Here is a 22,175-nt window from a genome sequence, read left to right as displayed (position 1 = left end):
CATATTAGATATGGCCTGGTTTATCATACAATATATAGGTCGATTTGAAGTCGAAATAAGGTGCATCTTTCGGTAGAGCATTGGCGAATGATGAACTAGGAAAAAATCAGCCTTTTACATGGGTGCGCAGCTATGGTATCTTCTTAAGAGATGCCGAAAAAGAAAGCAATGATATTAGCTGAGCTAGGAAGGCAGAAGTAGCAGTGAGCCAAGGTCTCGCGGTGCAATGAGAAGGATAAGTTTCAGACCGCAAATCTTAAGCTGTATGTAGTGATCCTCAAATTGCATCTCTGGCTGAACGGTAAAAAGCGGGTGTGAGCTCTTGACTCTTGCTCCAAGGCAGGTAAAGCAAAAGCGTTTGGGTATCGCAATATTCCGTGCCAGTTCCGGTAAGGTAAAAAGATCTGCAAATATAAATGCCAGATTTTGAGATATAAAGATACTTTAAAATATCACAGTACTTGTAAAGCTAGAAATATAACCTCGGAAATATATGAAAGGGATCGCACGACAGTGAAGTCACTAAATGGCTCGGCCGGGACCGGAAGAGAGGCTGATCGGGTCATTTGCCATCAATCTGCCTTGAGAACAAAGTACTGAGTATAGGGATTTAGAGCCTATGGATCTCTTTCAACCTTTCTGAAGTAGTGTAAGGATGTCGTGAAGAGAAATACTTAAGTGCGCGACACCCCTGGAAAGGGATGTGTGCCATGAAAGTATTGGCCGCCTAACCAATTTCGCGCCACACGTCAAAGATGAAACAGTGTAATGCCATTGTTGCTTTCTTCTATGCAGATACGAAGTGGTTTGATGAAAGAAATCAAATGTTCATACTGGCGGCGATATATATTCAATTTTAGAGAAGCCAACGACAAGAGGCAAATTTTGCATGCTTGGAATAAGCTAACTACAGCCGCAATTCCAGTGCAAGCGCCAGTTTTCGCTATGATGTGTAGCAGAACCGCATGGTCGGCAGCGCTTTATTAGATTGTTGTTATTTGTTATCAATTACTGAAAAGTGCCATAGGTGTCAGCGATATCACCTCCTCCAGTGAGCTTTCCCAGCAGCGTGCCCTGAAAGCGAACGATTATGCCACCGGGACGTATAATGCGCCATTAACGTTCAATTGTCGGGTAGCACAGCTGTTCAGGCCACGGCATAGCTATGAACAAACCTATTTCGACGATGTAATTGTCCATGATCTTGTGGACCATGGAGAAAAGGATGTCAGAACCACTGTCATTTTAGATAAGCGTGTCTTAGGTGCCGGATGTACTTCCAGTTCAAGTTAAATTGGTGGAGATCAGCCGTATGGGTTGATCGCGAAATGATCAAAGCCAACGCACCTCTATCCTCACAGAAATCACGACTTCTGGGAAAAAGTATTCCGACATGGAGCAATTACTCACTAAATTGTTAAACAAGGAAGCCGACGGCGCTGGAAGTGGCTGGAAAGGTGGTATTCATAGTCGTGAATATGACTTTAGGTGTACTCCTATTCTGGCTCTTCCAAATCCACATCTTTTGACGCTTCACTCGTGGTAAAAGACCGTGCTTTTTTTTAAGTAGATGCCACTGGGCTTAAAGAGGTGATCACTTGAGTCTTTCCAGCTTATAGCTGCTATGATGAACTACCCAAATTATGAAATGGAGCAATAGCGATTCCTTTTCGGCTTGAAGTGGTAAAAAATGCAGTTTTGCTTCGCCCCGACTATGAGCTGTTGCGTGTCACACTACTGATGTTTTAAATTGGTCAGGCGATTCGTACAGTGTACGGGTCATTTGCATTATGTGATGCGACGCTTTTAGCTCTGAAGCGTAAAACGTCTGTGATCTCAGTGTCGCATTATCGAAACTCGCGGATACACGTTTGTATTCTATACATGTCTAACGGCTAGATACATTACAGCACTTACTCACATTGAACTTAGCATGTAGTAGTACCTCACAATGCGGACCTTAAGTGAAGAGAAATGTACGATGCAAATGGTATTACTTTGGGTGGTACCTCGGACCGAAAAAAGCATACTTCTCAGTGAGAAGTATATCTTGTTGACCAAACATGCATGAGTGAATAAGCACATATGTGGGTATGTGTGAATCGTGTCGGCGGGTCAAGCCTTCGCCGATTTGTGGCTGTCTGAGGGAGATGGCGCATCTCACTGCTGGCAGCAATAATGTGATCGATGACGGTACAAAAAAGCTATTCGTTGAAAAAGTGTTTAGCCAGCATGGGTATCCGGTAAGCAATGGATTGGTATGAGATCCGTGCTTTGAATGTAAGACTTGACGAGACATATTCTATGTGTTCTGCACCAAGTTCGATCTGTCAACCGCTGACCATCCGCAAACAGATGGTCATCCGGAACGTGTAAATCGCGTTGCTCTATAAATCTTATTAAAATTATCCCATAGACAATTTGAAGCAATTATATTGCATAATGTTTGAATATATTAGATTTTTTTTTACAATTGATATATTTCCCCTTATTAAACAAATGTAACGGATTTTAAAACTAATAGGTAAATTTTGTTTCTTTCCTATATCAGCTTGCTGAAATTTCCCATTTTAATACAGCATGTGAAAAGAATGTTTGAAGTCTAACTTTCTTGACAAAGGTGACTCATATGTGAAGCATGGTGCTGGAGCAGCTCCCGTCCCTTGATTTCGCGCTCAAAATGCGTCCCAAAAATTACTTGGGAAGCTCAGTGTGCAGCGAATAGAAAACTGCTTCTGCTCTGTCGAACAAAAGTCATTGCAAACCGTTAAGAGCCTATCGTCCTACAAGATTGCAATTATGTTTGCAAACCCCGATATTTGTGCACTTAAGACTCGATTGAGAATCACTACAATCTGTCGGGCTTGTGCAAGCTCGCCAGCCACTTTAATACGCCTCAAATGCTATGAGACCAAATTTCATTGTTTTCGTATCCTCTAGTAAGCTCCCACAAAGCATGCAGAATGTACTTTTGTAGTTTTCCGATTGCATTCTGGAAATCATATCTTAAGGAGTTACAGTGTGGTGCACCCACATGTATACGTGAGTTTCAATATGAAGCTGCGAAACATTTGGGTGACACAGAAAGTTGGCTCCTACTTGGGTACTTGTACTGGTGACAATGCCGACATATCTCTGTCATGTGAAGTGGGTGACATAAGCCAGTCATTCTGCCGGAAATTTTCCACAAAAGTCAAAGTTCAAGCTTATCAAAATTCAAGTTCCGTACACCCTAAGATCTCGCATAACTTCAAGCTGGGGATCAGCCTCAGTGCAACTCTAATAGCATAAGCTAGGTTCATAAGAGTCCAAAACTTTGCTTAAAAAGAATCAGGAGCCCTTGGGATGCTTTGCATGTAGCCCTAGAGACCATGAACCCATTTGAATTTGGCTGCAATTTTATCTCCAATTCCCAGAGTCGTTTTTCTTCCGTCCAAGCCAGTACTGTTCTTCTCACTCCACGTCGGGAGTCGTATCTTTGTCGCACAACCGTGTGGATTGGGTCTTAGGGACTATTGTGAGTAGGATTTTTTACCCGGTAGCACTTTGAGCGGATTTTTCGACGACACTCGTTTTGGTTTTACGACGCGGCTGAAAAGCACGTCGCGCATATCAGTCCAAATCATACTGTTGTCTTTGTCCGAGCGATATGGGGGCCACTCGGTCTACCAGTACCGCAAACTGCAGTGCTGGCGGATGAGATAGTGTATCATCTCTTTTTAGATGAGTGGATGGCACTCGATGATTGTCGCGTTATCAGCCTAACATCGACTGAATGAATATAAATTTTGTCGCCCTATGTTCACAAAAGTAACTGCACTAGTTGGAGGTGGGGCAGTCGGGTGTTATAACACGGCTGTCTTCTTTGCCATCGACAAAGAAGTCATGGGCGATGGTATTATGATAAGTAGTGGCATCAGAGGCGAAAGTTCATCCATGCAAAAAAACAGTATTTAAGTCAAGTATTTTTATACACTGATCAAGATACAAGTTGTATTGATATGAAGGAAGAGATGCTTTGAGCGAGCTGGTAAATGTTGTCGCCTACAACGAAGGAGATGGAGTCACTGTTATTCGTCGCGCAAAGAGTGAAAGCTCCCCAAGTTCAGTCAACAAATTGTTTTCCTTGCCGTTGGTGAGGAAGAAGATGCTGATGCATAGCCTGGCTGAAATCAATTTCTTGCAAATATGTGCGATCATCGAAGAAGCAATCGACGATTTCCTCCATACTTCGGAAGTAGTTAATAAGAAAACACGAGAAAATGTTTGATGAGCAGTCCTGGGACGCTTTGGGTACAAACTCTGTGTATGGAGCTGCAAGGATTATACTGGTATATTACAATGTGCCGGACTAATCGCCATCTGAAAGAGGCATTCGCCATAAGATTGACATAATTTCTGGTACGAAGTATTGCATCACACAGCAGTAACCGACTCCAAAACCACAAATCATCAGTCGACGAGCTCTTTTCGTTGCAACAAAAGACTGGTCTTGTGCTCTCCGCACTGTTGTCCACGTTTCCGGGTGATGAAAGCCATCGGCAGTTGGCGCAGTGTTAACGCTTTCAATTAATTGATCGACGCAACGATACCTCTTCAGCCTTCAATTCATTCGATATTGATCGTTGATGAAATAGTTGGCAGCATTGTTTTCAATCAGATACGAATACGCAGTGATGATACGCCATTAATAGCAGTCAGTCCCTGTGTGATATAATGTGGGAGTAGATAGTGATGCCACCTAGTTTGAAGAAGATTCGAGATCATTCTGTTTGAAGACTCCCGTGACTTTGAACAGAACGGTCACGAATCTATTTCATCCATTGAGAGAGTTTGCACTGAGATACATTGACGATACCTTTGATAAGTATAAGTATGTCTACTGTCGATATTCATTTTGATCATCTTCGTCAACTCTAACAAGTTTTGCGAAAATATAAACTCTACGCCAACCTGAGTGAACATTCTTGAAATTAAGATCCCCGTTTTCTGTTCATTTGTGGACAAGAATGGCGTTGGTGTCGGATCCGATTGGCCTGTACCAGCCTTAGTGGATAATTATTTACAAAAATTCACGCACAATTATGCAGCGCTGCTGCAACTTCCCTACGTTTATTGACGAAGAATGTCAAACTGAAATTGTCAAAAGATCATCAGGCAGCATTTGGTGAAGTGAGAAGACTTGCAAGAATCTCTGCGTCTTGCGATTGCAAATCACGATAAGGCTTCTTTCCTTATGATTTGCTTCGCAAGTGATTATACCTTTCGTTGTGCTTTATCGCGACATGATGGGTATCAAGAGCAAGTTATTTGCATCTGTCGCGACGACACCAGCCCACGGAACGGTATTATCCAGTGCATGACAAAAAGCTTCGTGTGAAATGATATGCTTTGGTCAGGTTCTGTGTAAATTTGCTTGGAAAGGAGCGCTTTGAGATCGATACATGTTTTGCCTTGATGCGTACGGCAGTAAAAAAAATCATTTATGGGAGAGAATAGCTTGAGGTCCTCTTTCTTTGCGGTGTTCAGCTTTGTTGTACACTACAAGCCAGGCAAAACGAAAATATTCGTCGATGCGTTGGCAAGACGTCCGATCTATTATCTATTCAAAGTCCAGAAGCCAAAATATGCACGAGTAATGTCAACAATGCGATGATGTTCGGATAATTTGCTTGCGAGCTACGACTACATTGCGCAAAGGAATTATCGAAGGATTTACGTCTAATGAGACATGCCATGATTTGATAAGAATATTCTAAGGATCCTTTTGGCGGAGCGCCGCAAGGTCTTTCGTCTCACGAAAGGTGCGTGTTTTTCATTTGAGGTACAGGGAGGACTGTTTTACTATTCGATGGAACACAGTGATACAAAAAGAGTTGTTGCTCCTAATGACGGTCGTCCCTTATTTGAGTATCATGACAGCCCTTTGGGTAGCCATCTCGGATGTGAAAAAAAAATCATTTTTCAGTTTTTACCTGGAATTCTTTTGGCCAGACATGTATTTTCTGGTGCGCAAATACGTGAGGAATTGTAGAAGTTGCCAGAAATTAAATCTTTGAGGCTCCACTACGGTTGTTCGCAGTGCTAGCTAAAAGCTATTGTCTGTGAGAATAAACTTGATATTCGGACTTCGGCGTGTACCACGTGGTACGCAGTGGCATTCTTGTATTTATGGACCGAGTCAATTACGAATTTCATCGTGCGACTATTTTGGATAGGATCTATGCCGAGAAAAAAGCTTAGTTGTCTGAAGAAATTACTTCTTGCTTTCATGCTTTTCCTGTAAGCTCCGGGTCTTACCGTGACATTCACTTCACTTTATAGCTTTGGCGTGTACTATTTAGACGGACGGGCACCTAATTGTTCGTGTCAACAGCGGCAGACTTTGAAATGGATGATCAAACAGAAAGTTTGAATCGAGTCCTGAAGGAAGTACTGCGTAGTTATGCTACGTCGCTCAAAGACTGGATTAAATTATTCTCTTTCGCCGATTTTGCGTTAAACAACTCCATGCATGCCTCGAGAGGTCACTCGCCATTTTATGTGAACATTGGCATTCATCCTAACGTACTTGCTTCCATAATATGAGTGGTATCCATCTTTTGTGGGGAGGGACTATGGCTTCGGAGTAACCGTTAGGCCTTAATGTGGTCACAGAGTTATAAGAAAATCTAACTATATGGGATCTCTAGAGACATGACAAGCTGAGAAGAACAATACGTCGACAGCCCTATTGTGAAGTGCAAGCTGTTGTGAAGTTTGTTCGAGATGCAAAGGAAAATTCTTCAGATCTGCGAGATAAACAAGCAGATAAGCACTAAAAGAAGAACAGGAAATAGTATAAGGTCAACGATCTTGACCTACTTAGCACAACAAATATGCCTTGACATTCACTGTCCAACTTGGGAAGCAGTAAACTTATGTTTAGTTGGATCGTTCGAGGTATTAACATATAATGGTGGTCCCTATCCATCACCACACGCACGCGCCCCTACCCTGTGGGTAGGCTGAAGTCACATCTTCAAAGTGAAACTGCTGATCCTAATGCTTCGTAAATGATCGAGCTGACCTTGAATTCTCACCACTTATCCGCGAAGAAAAACCAGCTCTTCGCCCTGAATATCTATTCCGGCTTAGGATCGCTGAAGGATATAAAGAACTGCTTCTTTACTGATTTTCAACGCTTGACAGCAAGAATGATACTCACCAGGAAATATCTTGAGAACAGAGCCTGCCTCATAACAGAGCGTGATAAAAATACCTGAGCCAGCTCTCGAGACTTTTCATCCTTCCGGAGTCGAGCAAGTTCATCACCAACCGGTTGAACCCTTAGCTCAAAATGTAACCCCAACCAAAGCATTTGGGCGGATCCCTTCATCACAACCTTGAGTTTTGACTTCAGCCCATGGAAAAAGCTCGAAAGCTTCTCACAGCGACCTTCAAGCGTCAAGCAACGCTGTTGTAACTCTTTGATTTGCCCGCGATAAGCTCTTTGCCACTCTAAATGTCGCTCGGTCGATTTCATGTTCAAGCCCGCGTCTAATTATAGACTATCCTGGATAGCGTCGCTGGAATGTCGGGACAATCGTCAATCAGAACGATCCATCGACTCGTAATCGTGTAAGCAAGCAGTTGAACGATCAACGCTTCTACAGAGTCCGGGCATGCACGTTACCATTGGATTCGGACACGTGGGAACCTCGTCCGACTCTCGAGTATGACTTCCTGGTTGTTGATCCTAAACCAACCAAAAAACAATTCGGTACAGAGCTTCTTGTCACCATCTCGCTTGAGAAGGGGTAAGGTTAAAAAGTTCGCTGCCGATTAAGAATAGAACACTTGTTGAAGATGGCATGTTCACTTGACCGCTTCATTACTAATCGAAATTGACCTTATTGGAAAGGCCTGCGAAAGAAATGCATGATGTCATAGACTACACTAGCCGTTATATGAAGGTACATCTATGTACCTCTGCATGCGTCGTGAGGGTTTATATCAAACCGAACTAGAACATGGTTCGCCACCCATCTTATATGAAGTTACAAACATTCTGGTTGATACAGGATGCTGTATCAACCTTGGGAAAAGGTACTGGTGACGAGATCAACTTGTGTCTGTTTTAATAGGTGGATGGCGTAAACCAGTCACTTCTGCTGGGAAGTTACACAAATGTGAAGTAAGAGCTCCGTGCACACAAGATCTTATATAACATTAAGCTCGACCGAAATTTCTGATAGTAATATCCCCAGGAGCTCTTCAGCATGTGGATTAATGAATCAAGAACTCATTTGCATTCGGCTTCAAGTTTTTATCAAGCCCAAAAGTCGTTCTTCTTTCGTTCAAGTCGGTAATGTCCTTCTCCGTCTTCGTCGGGAATCGATTTCTTGTAGCACAAGCGTGTGCATTGTGTTTTAGGGGCTGTTGTGAACAGCGTTCCGTACATATTCGTATCATCGCAATCCAATACTTGGGTGGTATGTGACCTAAAGGTTCAGCAAGGCGCAAACCTCGATCTTGTCACATGTGCTCCAGCTATCGGAAACATCTACCGACGCGGATTTTGGGTGGTGATACGAAAACCTGCCGTTCTACATCTGGCGATTTACAAATGGTGGTACACCTGCTGTCTACAGAAGCAAACGACGTGAAATGCTGCTCTGTTGTCTGCTAAAGCAGAAGTACCTCACTGGCGTTGGCGACTTGAGAAGTAAAATTGGATTTTAAGTGAACGATCCACCCAAAGATTTTCTTAGTAACAATTTTGTGGTTATTTGTGCAACTATTATCTATTACACTCGCCACGCCAAATCTATAGTTCTCCATGCACATCGCATGCGACGTCACTATCTGCACCAAATGATTCATGTTTCGACGAGCTATCAACTAGCGGGCTTTCTGGCCAGAATTTGTGCGATTTTACTGGGATGTAGAACGTCTGGAAGTCGCACTTTCAGGGACAAAGTCTGTCAAAGCCTCTTTTGTTCTAGTAAGAGGATATGGAAGAAGCTTGTTTGACTGGATGTTCTGTCGCACTTTGTCGACAACGATCACTCTTCATATATGCTAATCAACGATGCAGCATCATTGGTGGCCGTGATCTCAGGCTTATGGCCCACAGAGATTTCCGTTATGATCTGTCGTGAAGGTTTAGCTGTTATCGTGATGCCTTTAGGCTCTAAGCAACTAAGCAGCATTGCCTAGCAGTCCCTGTGTAAGAAATGCACACTTATCAATGCAATTCAACAAAAATAAGCTCTTTGGCGTCTTCTCAGCCAGCACTCTTGTTCACAGTCAATCTTTTCCAGCCTTGGCCGCGTTCCAAAAGTCACTTACTTGGTAACATGAAGAATGTGATATTGCCATCGACTCGATGATCAGTGTAAGCAGCTAAAACGCACGCGTGGACTTCTGCAATGAATGGGTCAATGCATTACGAAGGACTTGGTTGTGCTTATTATATATGAGGACGAAGACTTAAATAAACAAGCGGTAACGATTCTTTGTAATTTTGATTACTAGTAGCCAAGCATGTTGACCATGCAGCTGTAAGTACGAGCGACCAACGATATTCCTTACTACAATTACCACCTTTTCATCTTGACAGTTCGCTATCAGTGTGGCAGTCCGAAATGACCAAGCAGTTGATCGATTGAGTCTAAATCGCTTTATATGCCACGTTTGAGCCGCCCAAAGACGAGACGCATGTGTCGTTCAGGCTTAGATATGACTAAAAGGCATGGTCTAACAAATGCACTTGCTTGTGTGCCGTAAGTATGCTGTCTCATGTCTACCATCAACATTAACGTCGTTACTTGGTACTCGTTATATTCAATCTCTGACTGAGCCTTCGCAAAAAATTTGTCGTAACGTCATTATACGCCAGAAGCGCGTTGACAGAAGATTCGAACAACTCAGCTGTCTACGACTTTACTCTACCTGAAATCCTACACTTACGACGTCAAGACGTCAACAATCGTTGGTGATGTTTGCGTTAGAATAAATCATCAGTATGGAGTGGCACTGAATACTTAAACGCAGTCTCATTTCAAAATAAAGAAAGCATTTCGGCTCGCCGAATCGTGACGTCGTTAGTCATAGGCGGAACTAATTTATTAGTCAACAAATCGCCATGTCATCTAAGCTACCATTAATTCGCCGCAAATCGGTCATTGAAAGTCTCTTACCGTTTTATACCAACACGTAAGTGTAACTAATTACCGGAAGAAAATCCATCAATGTATTTCAGCAAAATTAATACTCTGTGTAGGGCATGTAAAATATCAAGTGAAATCCTTACCCAAGTCTAGTATTATGATGGTGTTTAATGATATTATTAACTTTTCTTAAGTCTAAGCCAACGGTCTATTACTAAAGTCAAGACAAATGTAATAAGTATGTTTCTGAGTTATATCATAATACATCGTAAAGGAGGTCAGTCATATATTAAATAAGCATTGTACAGTATGATTCTTCAATATATTCCTCAACGTTTGACGACATCCACATGGCGACAGCCTCTCTCGCTCTGTATTACAAGTCGTTTATTCTCCAATTTGCTGTCTATAGCTATCGCAAAGCAAAGAAAGTGTTAACGTATTATGAAAGTTCTTTCATACATTGCTGCCATTGCTTTCGCTGGTATTGCTGCTGTCCAAGCTGATCTAGTGGATAACCTCGCAGACAGCGTCACCGATGCTGCTACGAATGCCGCGACTGATGCAGCAAATAAAGTCGTGGATAAGGCAACTGACGCGGCAACTGACGCTGCTACGGATGCGACTAATGCTGCGATTGATCTAGGAGCAGACACAGCCGATGCCGCAACAACTTCAGCCATTAATTCCGTCGCCAACGCTACTGGAACGTCGCCTGAAACAGCCACTGGTGCTACGAATGTAACCAGCAGTCTTATTGACTCGGCTAGGAACACGGACAGCGACAGAGCCAATATCACCAGTGACGGTTCAGCTAGCTCTAATAATTCGGATTCCTCTACTGCCTCTTCAACTCGTCACGTGTCGATGTGTGTAGTGGTAGCCTCCGTGGTTGGTGGAATCGGCTTGAACTTCATTTAACATCATATCGATCAAGTGTTGAGCTGATAGAGATACTGTGGATGAGAAATGTATAGCTTGTAATAAGCATTTACTCATTTGCAGTTGATAAAATGTGTTCATTCATTAATAGCATACACCTTTTTTAAGATGTAAGTTTAAGTACCTTTCACTGATGCCATCTCTGCCGTTGTTGGTGCAATTCTAGCGCAAGTAGCGGGTGCTGCCTAAGTTACACTCGTACAAGCACCACTTCGTCTCAAAGCTCCATGGTATGAAACAAAGTAGGAGTTCATAATGTCGCGAATTGTTTATTTTACAATTACTGCAATTTCCACTACTGCATGTGAACGTATAACACGCTTTAAGTCAAGGAGACGCAGCTTTCCTTTGACGTTTACCGTTCGGTGTCAAAGATCGATCATGAGATGCTGTAGTATCAAGCGCAACTTCGAAAGTATTTTCAAGCGCACTGTCTTGTTGAGGTAAAAAGAGAGATACTAACATCAAGATATCTTCCTCCAACAGCGGTGTGGGCGTGTGCAGCGGTTCAAAGCATGTATCACTAGCATATGAATACGATAGATGTTGATGTGTCACTTGCTGTCTCAAATTGACTGTATCTGAGATCAGAAACGTTTGATCTTGCGCTTGTATGGCGTGTCGAGCCATGCGTTTACGCATGTCCAGGCGGCGCTGATTACGGTTGGCATTGGCACGATGTATAGAGCAGAAAGTGTGTAGACCACCTGTGCGCTTAATAGCGCGTGGATTTAGACATTTCTTGTTGGCATATCGGCAGTGAAGTTGCTCAGGGACGCATGTGGTCGATGAGTCGACAACAGGACGCACACGCTTTTTACGGCGTTTCTTGTCATGTTCATTGCTATCATCTGATTGGTTTAAAAGTTGTGGTTCATGATTTACAAATTTAGTCGGTGGCTTTTTCTCCATGTATATTGCACAAATTCTGTGATTTGTCATACGCTATGTATGTGAGCAAGACTTAGATAAAAGAGCAATGTCATGAACTTCTTGCATGCTAGATATCTAACATAACGGTACTAAGAGCTGGCGCTTTAAGAGGCCGGTTTACGATGTATCAAGTAAATTTTAGAGTATATGTGTCATCAAAAACAACTTACACAAAGAATTTTGTGAAACCATGAAAGTCGAAAGAATTTATTCACCCATTACCCAAGATCTTGGCGTGGAAAATGATGCTGGCGTCAAACAGACGAATGAACAGTCAGTTTTGTTAAATCAAGTACTTGATACTTCGATTGATCGAGTGGGACAACAGAACCATATATTGCAAGCACATCAAATTAAAGATCTCGTCAATTACATCATCACACTTGTTTTAGCAGACTGATCATCAATTTTAGCTGAGTACAGTTATACAACCATCTAGACGGTAGGCCATGAATTTTAGACTCATCGTACGATTGCTGATGCTACGCATAAAATCTATGACACCAGATAAAACAAACAGCTTGACCATTGTATCTATTTAGAACTATTCAATGCACTCAAGTCGAAAGAAGTATGTAATTATGGAGTTACGAATAATTAAAAAATGCACGATGTGTTGTGTACGTACACCTTACATTTGCTTTTGTGTAATAGTGAGTAATCAAAAGTACGGAGGTATTGACACCAATATAGATGACTGAACTTCGATACGGAGGTCCAAGGCACACGTACGCTGTTAGCCTCACTTTAAGCAGTAATTAAGGTAGTTTTATTGGATACATTGGAGCATTATTTTTGAATTCAGTTATGTCAGAAGACCAAAGTAAGTAGCTACATACTTTAATATCTCTCAGCCCCGCTCTGGTTGAAGCGTACGAATCTTTCTATGTGTGTTAGGAAGTTTTGAGTCAAATATGTAAATGTACAAGGCACACATCAAACCCGTTGCACTTGAAAGCGCTTGCGTAAAGGGAATACACGTACCCTGGTAACAAGGTACGTGTCACACGGATGGGCATGGTGTGACTGCACTTAAATACCAAAACGGTATATGGCTGGGCATTTTACTATGTATATTTAGAAAAATCTACACATTTGAAATTAGGCGGCTTTGCCGCAGATAAATAAATTCAGTTTGGGATTTAAACGGAAGAGTTAATGAGCCTTGGGTTAAGGCAATAATTACTCTTGGAGTAAGCGGATTTTGATCGGCTAAACTCAAACTTGTTCTAAGTATGGAACGAGAGGTCGGTAACCTAACTTACGCTTCCTCAAAGCGCAAAGCTACGGCAGCCCCGCTGCAGCTTGCATATAATCAGACGATCAAATCGTGAAAGATGTACACTTCGTGAGGATGTGGTAGGCGTTGACCAAGACCCTGTGTCCGGCACTATCATCAGTCCCGAAGCGATCAGATTTCTAGTAATACCAGCACCGGAACTGGTAATCTCTCCTCTGGAGGCGCTTACCTGCTATAAAGATGCGCTAGAGATATAAATTTTGAGGCGTCATACCCAAGCAGTCGATGGAAGCAAAATCTGCAACTAAGTTGATGCCACTTATGTCAAGATCCGATTCCTGTAAGGATCGGGACGGAGAAAGTAAAGCAGGTGTACTCCTTGGTTCCAAACTTTTGTTCACCCATTAATGGAGAATAGATTTAGCAGACAATGTCCGGGAGCTAGTCGCATGGGCGGCCCACCTACTTCCAGGGATGGTAACTACCAGAATTTTGGACGGTCTCTGACCGGTCGCGGCATGGACCAAGACCATCTTACGTTTCAAAAAGCAGCAATGGTGATGCAATCAATGTTGCCATTGAAGGTGGTTGGAACACGGGCAGTCTAAGATCTGAGAGTGTGATGGACATCAGCTTTGTAAAAGAAAAAGCCAGCGACCTCTAGCTACTAATCATAACCGTGATATAGCAACTGTTGCATTGAAAGCATCGGTGCCCTGCGCGCATATTTCTGTCCTGGTGGAGCCAGGCGAATAGTCGTGCTCCCACGAAGAGTTTCTAGACAAAGCATCGTCGCAAAACGTAAGCTGAAATCTACTATAACTTTCATAGGTTATAGTCAATACGAGCGAGAGACGATTTTAAAGAGGCCGAAGGCATGGAAAGGTTGTTGTTTGTAAACATAAATGTACCGGTCTTTGCCAAACGATGGAAATTCCTGTCAGATTCAGGAGCATTGTGTATTCTGCAGAACTCGTGACCAATGTATAAGCTCAAATACGGGAGAATTGAATAGGATAGATACGGATAGAATTATTGCGGCTTGCGACGGGGCACTATTTAAAGTGTCCCAAATTGTGTTAAACCTTCAGCTGAATTTTGAGTGGTTGACTGCGTGGGACGCTGTCTTGTCTTGTACTCATATCTGAGAAGATACTTATGGCTGGCTTGAATGCTATGCCCCATGGATCGACTGGAGGGCAAAAAACTTAGGCTCCACGTATTTCTCTGCTGGTGAAGCTTTACAAGTCATGAACTCATGCTTGCCATTTAGCGAGCAATTGTTTCACGAAGAACACTTCTGACTTCGAATTCAAATGTTATAACATATCGGAGAAATCTCACCGAAAACTTTCGAAGGTTTTGTTATAAGTGATTGTGTTTGTTTCAGTAGTAACCTAGTGATTATTCTCTTAGCATTATCTGCATTTGAATAATCTTGCGAAGTGGTTAGTATGAGCGGCTAGAACGCTGTGCCTTAATGTTTCAGGATACGTCATTAGAAATTATCGGCACATCAGGCAAAGAGAAGGCACCCCTCGTCAATTTGCTTAGATCTAGTAGGTAACCCATTAATCAGTTGGCGTGCTTTTTGTCCGCTAAGAAAATAATAAGACTACAAAGTGAGTCTTCTGAAATAGTCTCCGCAATGGCACAGTCAGGCGATCGACATTTTTATATTTCTTCGGCGTCCTGGTTAATAGTAAGTACTGGCCTATATGAGCCACGACGTTCTGTCATATTGTCGAGCACATTCTTTCTTTTGCTTTCGGCAATCAACTCATTTCTTTGCCGCGACTATATTGAAAACATAATTTTTAATCAGGCAAGATTGCTGAGAAGGAATTTGTATATATTAGTATGTGTGTTTTCCCTTTCTCACCTACCTAGACAATGGAAAGAGATTGGTATGGACTTCATGCCTTGATATTCTTGCGGCATATTAAGCCAGAACCTTCGTCATTCTAGTAAGCACCAAGTCAAGCGTGGTATCTGCTATTCTTCTACGCGAGGTGTAAGCCATACAGTTTGGCACGATGTTAACCTACAACTTGGTCTAAGCATGCACCCCAATAGAAATTTTCAGTAGCACCTATCCAAAGCTCATTCTTTCTCTTGAGTAGAGTGCATCACAAAACTCTGTCATATGTCGAAAATACTTTTGTGCCAAGATTGCATCACCCACGTAAATCTACGTATTTACCTTAGCAAATCTCATGCACTCAAGTATAACTTTTTTGCGTGTTTTCTATTCCAGGTATATGAGTACCTCTTGTCGACATCAGTTAGTGACAATGAACCTGTAATGGCACTACACTGGAACGAGAACGCACTTCCGCATTTTGTGAATGCTGCTAAATATATTGAGGACGATGTTGTCATGCCCAAAACCGCGCGGCAGCATCACACCCGACTCGTAGTTAAAGACGTGATTGCATCTTTGACGACAAAAGCCAGCGGGCGCGTTAGATACGTATTGCTGGTTTCAAATAGTGTTGTGCAATAAGGCCAATTCTGTAGCATGTTTGCCTAAATTGAGAACAATGCTTTCGTGCGCGTGGCTGCAGAAAAGGCTGGAATGAGTGATGCATCTACATTGGCCAAGGTGGCGCGGTCGCCGATTTTGAAGGTGGTGCTGTTAAGCAGCATGCTTGACTGCTCATTGTTCAGTGTCTTTTACTGGTTGATGGAGGTTTTCGACTTCTCGTGAGAGACAATAAAATCTCCTTTGTTGCAGTAGTGGCTACTTTTGCTGTTGGACTATCGAAAGCTCCAGCGACGTTCAATCTTTTAATAATGCGGCTGTTCAAGTATATTGCGCAGAGCAAAGATTGTTGGATGAAGAGAACCACATTGAACACTTGCGAACGGCGCTCGAACGGATGCTCTTGGATAAGCTACTTCCCATTATCGACAAATATGTCTCGGACGCAGATTTAAAATCATTCCAAGTTGCTTCATTGTGAGACAGGGTATGCGGAAGGATCTCGTGAAGAAAACGACGATGTGAATTGACCAGTGCCTCTATCCCTAAAGAACTCAAGAATTGGCTTGGCACGGCCAACTACTTGCACAGGTACAGCTTGACCTATGCCGACATGGCACGATCCCTCACCAATCTCCTTAAACATAAAAACAAATGGTGATGGAGAGTAAGCGGTGGCCTTTGAGGCTGTGAATAGCCTCTTGCTTTTTCGAATGTTCTGACCTTTCGAATGTTACATCGTATGAGGCTGTTCGGCTGTTGCAGTAGGTTGTGCATACCTAAAAAAGATGACATGAGCACAAATGCGTGATTTGTGAAGGCTTCGTCAGCCAAAAGCGACAGAGAAAAAAGCTCACATAATCACGGCAGAAAGCTTCTTGCCAGATTTAATGTGCATCTACTTGGCTATAATATATACAGATCGTGGTTTATTTCGCCGAGCGAAGTCGTCAACACAATGCTCACCAGGAAAAGAAAGATATGTTGAAGTGTGATGTACCACAAGTTGTGAGTGTGTGTTTAGCATATCTGCATATCAATACTTGTGATTTGTAACGCTGGGCTAGGCCGCATATTGAATCAATCGCTAAGTGTGGGGCTCTATTCGATTGGTTGTTGGCTCAATTCCCACCGTGATTCAGCTTATCGTGAGCTGGTGATCAATATTCACAAAGATTTGTTTTCTTCTAGTCGCAATCATCTTGTAATCTGAAAAGGTGCAGTGACAAGTCAGGCACTACATCTCGTAATGGCTGTAATTTTAGGGACTTAAGAACGATTGCTTACAGCCACAACTCATAACTTGGCAAAAATGACTTACTCTTCATTTAACCAATTCAAAAGCAACACAAAGTCGAGTAATTTAATTTGATCAAGATGATTATTTTTTGTCGAGTAGAATACTACAATCCAGGTCGGCTTAATGTTGTGAAAGGTGTGATGTTGCGACTATAAATAGTCGGATGTCACGATGATATCGTCGCCGATTGACGAAGTGACACGAAAGCGAATAAGTCAGGCGTAACATTTGTCGCGTTGCTGGATGCTGTGGGAATTAAGAAGTTTTGGGCTCGGATGTCGTATATTTGCGCGAGGTGCACGTTTGCACCTCTATTTTTATCTTAGGACTTCTATATTACAGCACTGACCAAAATTACTGGTAGTGCTTCACTAGGTGTATGATACTCCTTTGGGTAGTTACCTCGGTGACCGCTACGCATTGGTGGTCCTCAACTTATAAGTGGATAAGAGTACATGTGTGCAAGCGTGACCCTTATCAACAAGCAAACGCTCACCGCATGTAGTGACACCTTTAGCCAGTCTGCTGGTTTCGGTAGTTTTATTGTTAGTCCATAAGTATTGACTATATCGCTAGCCTTTCGAAAGACGCTTCCGGTAGATCCGGCAATGGGTCCTTTTTTACTGTCTTAGCTAGATGGTTATTTCGCTTCCGCAAGCAATACTGTACACATACAGATAGGCTGTTTCCTGAACAAAGTTCACTGCAAAATTGCATATCGGTTGCATTATATTGGATAAGGTCCGCGCTTTCAGCAACGTTTTTACAAATATTGTTTAATGTGCTTGGTTTAAACTTGGGCGTGGCAGCCTCTGGTCATTCGCAAATATTCAGACAATGCGTGCGATACGTGCGGTAAGTGAAACGTTCCAAAACAATAGCGCGGTGGGATTGTAGTGCGGATGAGAGTAACTCCCACACTTGTGTTTGCACTGAATAACATAGTACATGCCTCTAATAAGGAACTTGTGATCAGTTTTGACTTGCTTATTACGAGCTGGATTCGCATTTTGGCTAACTTGGGCATTTATGTAAAAAGAATTGAGTGTCATGTACACGAAGCGCGATGCAAAGGCTACGATGCAAGATGTTCATAACTGAAACTCATTGATACCAGTTGTTGGATACTGAGCACTTTAACTGAGCAACCCTCTGCTTCAAACAGCGAAGCAGTTCAAAACCGTTGCTTATGCCTCAAGTAGCGCAATACGATGCAAAAGATCATCAAGTGATCCGAGGTCTGACCTATCTTAGCTTTGGACGCATGTTCAGACTCTGAGAAAGAGTGCCCACCGCAATCGAGTGTTGATGACAGCTAGCCACGAGAGAATCGCCCTCTGTCATCACAACACGATAAGTGTAGGATGGTCCATGTGTCTGTGGAACGTCTGGAGAGCAGCAGTTACACCGGTCTGTCACCAGTTTCGAATAAGTGGAAGGAATATCTCTCTCGGAAAGTCCGTGGGAGTTTGGGGTCCTATCTGGGCAAGAAAGCGCTGCTTACGACCGTGCACAACCTCGATCTTTATCTCCCTTGGAGTTGGGAATCTACCGTCAAAACGAACTTGCTACTAGTGGATGGCAACCGATCTTGTGGAAGATATTATACCTTTGACCTCAGCTGTCACAGCTGCTTCAAGGAGCTGGAGGTGATGGGGTGTCATCTCGACGTGCGCATCTTGTCTTAAATCCCATGACACAAAAATAAGCTATCGGCGTTTGTATAGCTTGTACTACCTTATAAAGACTTAAAACGGGCGAGACGGCGCGTTCCTCCCACGGTGTGAGAAATGAGCTTGTTGCTCATCGGCATTTTATCAACACCACAAAGTACATTCACACAGATTTTGTGGGCCACAGCAGCGTATTTATGCTCGTTTTTGCTTTTGGTGTGACCAGAAAACCCAAAATATAGTCGTGTTTGGAGGTCCCACCAGCGCGTCGAGTTGCCTTTGACAGGTAAAAGTTAAAATCACGGCGCAAGAAGTTGAGCAAGAGTCGGTGTGGATCGTGTTTTTGTACCAGAACAAGACCTCCGATGGCGAGTTGAAAATCGCCACGAGCTCCACAGCGTGATGTGCTACTCAAGGCAAAAAAGCACACAGTACGTAACTCGCGAAAAGGGTGGCTGAGAACAGTATGCAACTTTCCGGTGAGCGGCTACGTTGTTTGCCGTCACGTTGAGGCGAAAATTTTCGGTCGTTCTCATCCGAGAACACCTCGGCATACTCGTCTTTCCTGAAGGATCGCTGAGTCATTTGTTTGGATGCACTGGAGGAGGTTTTTGGTGCAAAAATATGCTATGAAGTCAGGCATAGTAAAACGCAAAGGGTGGATGAGAATCCAGGCACAGCAGCTGCTCGTGAAAAACGACAAAAGAAGTGAGAACCACAATGCGGTGTACATCTTTGCAGTGAAAGTGTAGCAGGATCAGTCTACACATCCAATATAATCGTATTTAATACACTTACGCACCCGAGCTCGGTGTACACGTGGGTCATGTCAGTAAATAGAGAAAGTTTTATCATCAGAGATAGTATCACGTATATATTTAGTATTTATCTAAACAGGATAATCATGACGTATATGTACTCTTGGATGACAGTGCATCTATCAATCCAGTTCAACATACATTACTACTAGATATGTACATTTTACAGTCCGATACTAAAACTTACCACAGTACCATTGTGTGATCAGAATTTCGTACTATGGCACTTATGCATAGTTGTATGTCGGTATGCTTAACAGCACCCCTTGCTTTGTTTGATCACTTGCCTAATGCAGAGATTTTGCGACACATTGAATGAAGGCTTGGGGAGGTGCAATGTGGTGAGCTACCGCTCAGCTTCCTTGGACAAAAGCAAAGTATCTTAGCATCGAGTTCAACAGTTTGTACCATGTCCTCAGTTGTATCTCACAGCTCGATCTAAAGACAGCTCTATGATCAGTTTAGGCTGAAAACGTTGCAGATTGACTTCTCACTTTCTTACAAATTCATGGCATTAATGGTTGATCTCGAGATAGTGCTACCTGATCTTTCAACACTATAGGTTAGATCGAATAATACAGCTTTCGAGCAGCTATTAATATTATACTCGATAGTTAAATGCTTATCTTTCGTAGTCAATCTGCACATTACGGAGTTATTGCGCACAAAATAAATTTTTGTCGTTTCTTAGCTTGGATAGACGAAGCGCACGGCGGACTTTTATCAACAGCTTTCAACACAAAGGCTCGACTGTGTTTATTTTTTATCACGGTTAGGACAATCACATTACGTTTCCTCCGTTATCCTATAAACAATATGTACACTATTCGATCTTGACTTTCTTTGTCTTCAAGGTCTGCGCTACAATAACCAGCGGACATAAAGCACCGACCACCGCTTATAAGTCCAAGAATACCGGCTTAATGAGTATAATTATCAGTATGTACGTCAGTAATACTGAACGTAACATCAAGGTCGTTTTAGATAACCAGTTCAGACACTACTAATCCGGGCAATCACTGATGATGAAAGATGCGCATAAATCGCGCCTGTACAGTCGACTCGATTGTATCTTATAATACCAAATGAGCAATCAAGAGACAGATTTATACTTGATTGAAATCATCGCGCCAAAAGCTGATCTTGTTAGCGGCGCATATGATGTCTTTAAAAAGTCGTTGAATACTGCTCTGCACTTGAGATTCGATTCTTACAGGGAGTTTGGGAATAATCACTGGGTATGTAACAAAACGATCGCAACAGTGCCAATGTAGCAAATGTTTTGTGGACATTTTTTATGCAGCAAGTGCGTACTGCAATGATGAGTTCAACGACGGCTATCGATTTCGTATTGCACAATAAATGTGTTAAAGATGATTGAAACCAGAAATCATTTACAAAGAGGTAAATTGTGAAATGATGATGTACAACCACACCACGAAATAAAAAATATCGGAATTAAGCGTATTATAGTTGAATTTGTATTACGACCTAACATTACTGCGGCCGTAGTCATCCCTCGTTGACGCGAAAAAGACTAAGTATTAATTACGTTGCATCTGCAATGACAACCGAATTCTATTGCTAAGCTGAAAAACAATTGCAAGGCACTTGAATGCCTGCTCAGATTCATAAACTAATACCTGGTCCGGCTTTTCGGAAAGCCTATAACCAATAGTTTCCAGAGAACGGGTTGCTATCCCACCGATTTTGACATTTTGAATAGAACATACAGAGGATACCTGGACGAAGACCGGTGATAAATCTTCAACAATTAACCAATTAAAATCGTCGCTTATCACAATACTCAAAACCAGTTTTTGGTCCAATACACAAATACATATTATTGATTTGTAGCACCTTTTGTTGTTGAACATGACGAAGCAAGTTCCTTTCATGTGTATTGATGGAATTTAATCGAATGCAGAGATTATAAAGCTCTTGTTATCCATACTGCTCCATGCACGCAAATATATCGTCGCACACTTTATTTACTAATATTTGTACTTTTAAGTTTTCGTCCAATTCGTGTAACCAATAAACTGATAATTCTCTGAATGAATTTCAGACCAGATTCTTTTACAGACAATTCCATCTGATCCTACCACATTGCGTTTAATGTCCACATTTTATGACAGATTCATGTACCATAATCATGTTATAGCCAATTTTATGTTTAACTTTCCGGTTACTGCTTGACCTACAGCAACTATGGTACATAGACCCCAACTTCAGCTCAGATATCTGGCTCAAGTCAGCCACTCCAGGTCACTCATTATTGAAATTAGATCAAGAATCTTAAAACTATCCGAATAGGTTGATGCGCTCTCTTCGGTGCCTTATCATCTTTGCTATCGCCACGGCCGCCACCACTACTGCGGATTTCACGGATGTTCTCTGGAGTGGCCTCAACGTTGGCCTCAGCGCTGGCCTCGGTGCTGACGCCGAAACCGGCATCGAACCCGACGTTGACACTGGCGTCGACACTAGCGTCGAGACTAACGTCGAAAGTAATGTCGACAATAACGCCAATAATGAACCTGATCCCAGCGTCGAATTTGCCAAGGACACTGCCAATGCAGCTGTAGATTACGTGAAAGACGATATCAAGGAAAAGGGTACAAAGGCTG

General features: G+C 42.5%; 6 protein-coding genes across 6 annotated transcripts in view; 5 read left to right on the top strand and 1 right to left on the bottom strand.

The window, feature by feature from the left end:
- Window positions 1-10,598: 10,598 nt before the first annotated feature.
- On the top strand, window positions 10,599-11,075 carry PHALS_06392 (uncharacterized protein; the record flags this gene model as incomplete). Its single annotated transcript, XM_024719670.1, has 1 exon — window positions 10,599-11,075. The coding sequence occupies one exon, from the start codon at window positions 10,599-10,601 to the stop codon at window positions 11,073-11,075; it is 477 nt and encodes a 158-aa protein (XP_024584945.1).
- Window positions 11,076-11,423: 348 nt separating this feature from the next.
- On the bottom strand, window positions 11,424-12,008 carry PHALS_06391 (uncharacterized protein; the record flags this gene model as incomplete). The annotated part of the gene is made up of 1 exon (XM_024719669.1): window positions 11,424-12,008. One exon carries the CDS (start codon window positions 12,006-12,008, stop codon window positions 11,424-11,426), a length of 585 nt encoding a protein of 194 aa, XP_024584944.1.
- Window positions 12,009-13,718: 1,710 nt separating this feature from the next.
- Window positions 13,719-13,933, top strand: PHALS_06390 (uncharacterized protein; the record flags this gene model as incomplete). Its single annotated transcript, XM_024719666.1, has 2 exons — window positions 13,719-13,768; window positions 13,822-13,933. 2 exons carry the CDS (start codon window positions 13,719-13,721, stop codon window positions 13,931-13,933), a joined length of 162 nt encoding a protein of 53 aa, XP_024584943.1.
- Window positions 13,934-15,415: 1,482 nt separating this feature from the next.
- Window positions 15,416-15,775, top strand: PHALS_06389 (uncharacterized protein; the record flags this gene model as incomplete). Its single annotated transcript, XM_024719665.1, has 1 exon — window positions 15,416-15,775. One exon carries the CDS (start codon window positions 15,416-15,418, stop codon window positions 15,773-15,775), a length of 360 nt encoding a protein of 119 aa, XP_024584942.1.
- Window positions 15,776-20,163: 4,388 nt separating this feature from the next.
- Window positions 20,164-20,552, top strand: PHALS_06388 (uncharacterized protein; the record flags this gene model as incomplete). The annotated part of the gene is made up of 3 exons (XM_024719664.1): window positions 20,164-20,316; window positions 20,400-20,472; window positions 20,530-20,552. The coding sequence occupies 3 exons, from the start codon at window positions 20,164-20,166 to the stop codon at window positions 20,550-20,552; spliced, it is 249 nt and encodes an 82-aa protein (XP_024584941.1).
- Window positions 20,553-21,865: 1,313 nt separating this feature from the next.
- PHALS_06387 (metalloprotease family) overlaps window positions 21,866-22,175 on the top strand; it is a gene marked incomplete at both ends in the record, with an annotated part of 1,176 nt that continues 866 nt past the window's right edge. Inside the window, one exon of the mRNA XM_024719663.1 lies at window positions 21,866-22,138. Within this exon, the coding sequence (XP_024584940.1) occupies window positions 21,866-22,138 (273 nt within the window). The remainder of the gene's footprint in view (window positions 22,139-22,175) is intronic.

The sequence above is a fragment of the Plasmopara halstedii genome (assembly GCF_900000015.1).
Source record: "Plasmopara halstedii genome assembly, contig: Scaffold_2956, whole genome shotgun sequence".
In the NCBI taxonomy this organism is placed as follows: domain Eukaryota; phylum Oomycota; class Peronosporomycetes; order Peronosporales; family Peronosporaceae; genus Plasmopara; species Plasmopara halstedii.
The sequence above is the reverse complement of the archived record's forward strand: the minus strand, read 5'-3'. Positions and strand labels throughout refer to the sequence as shown.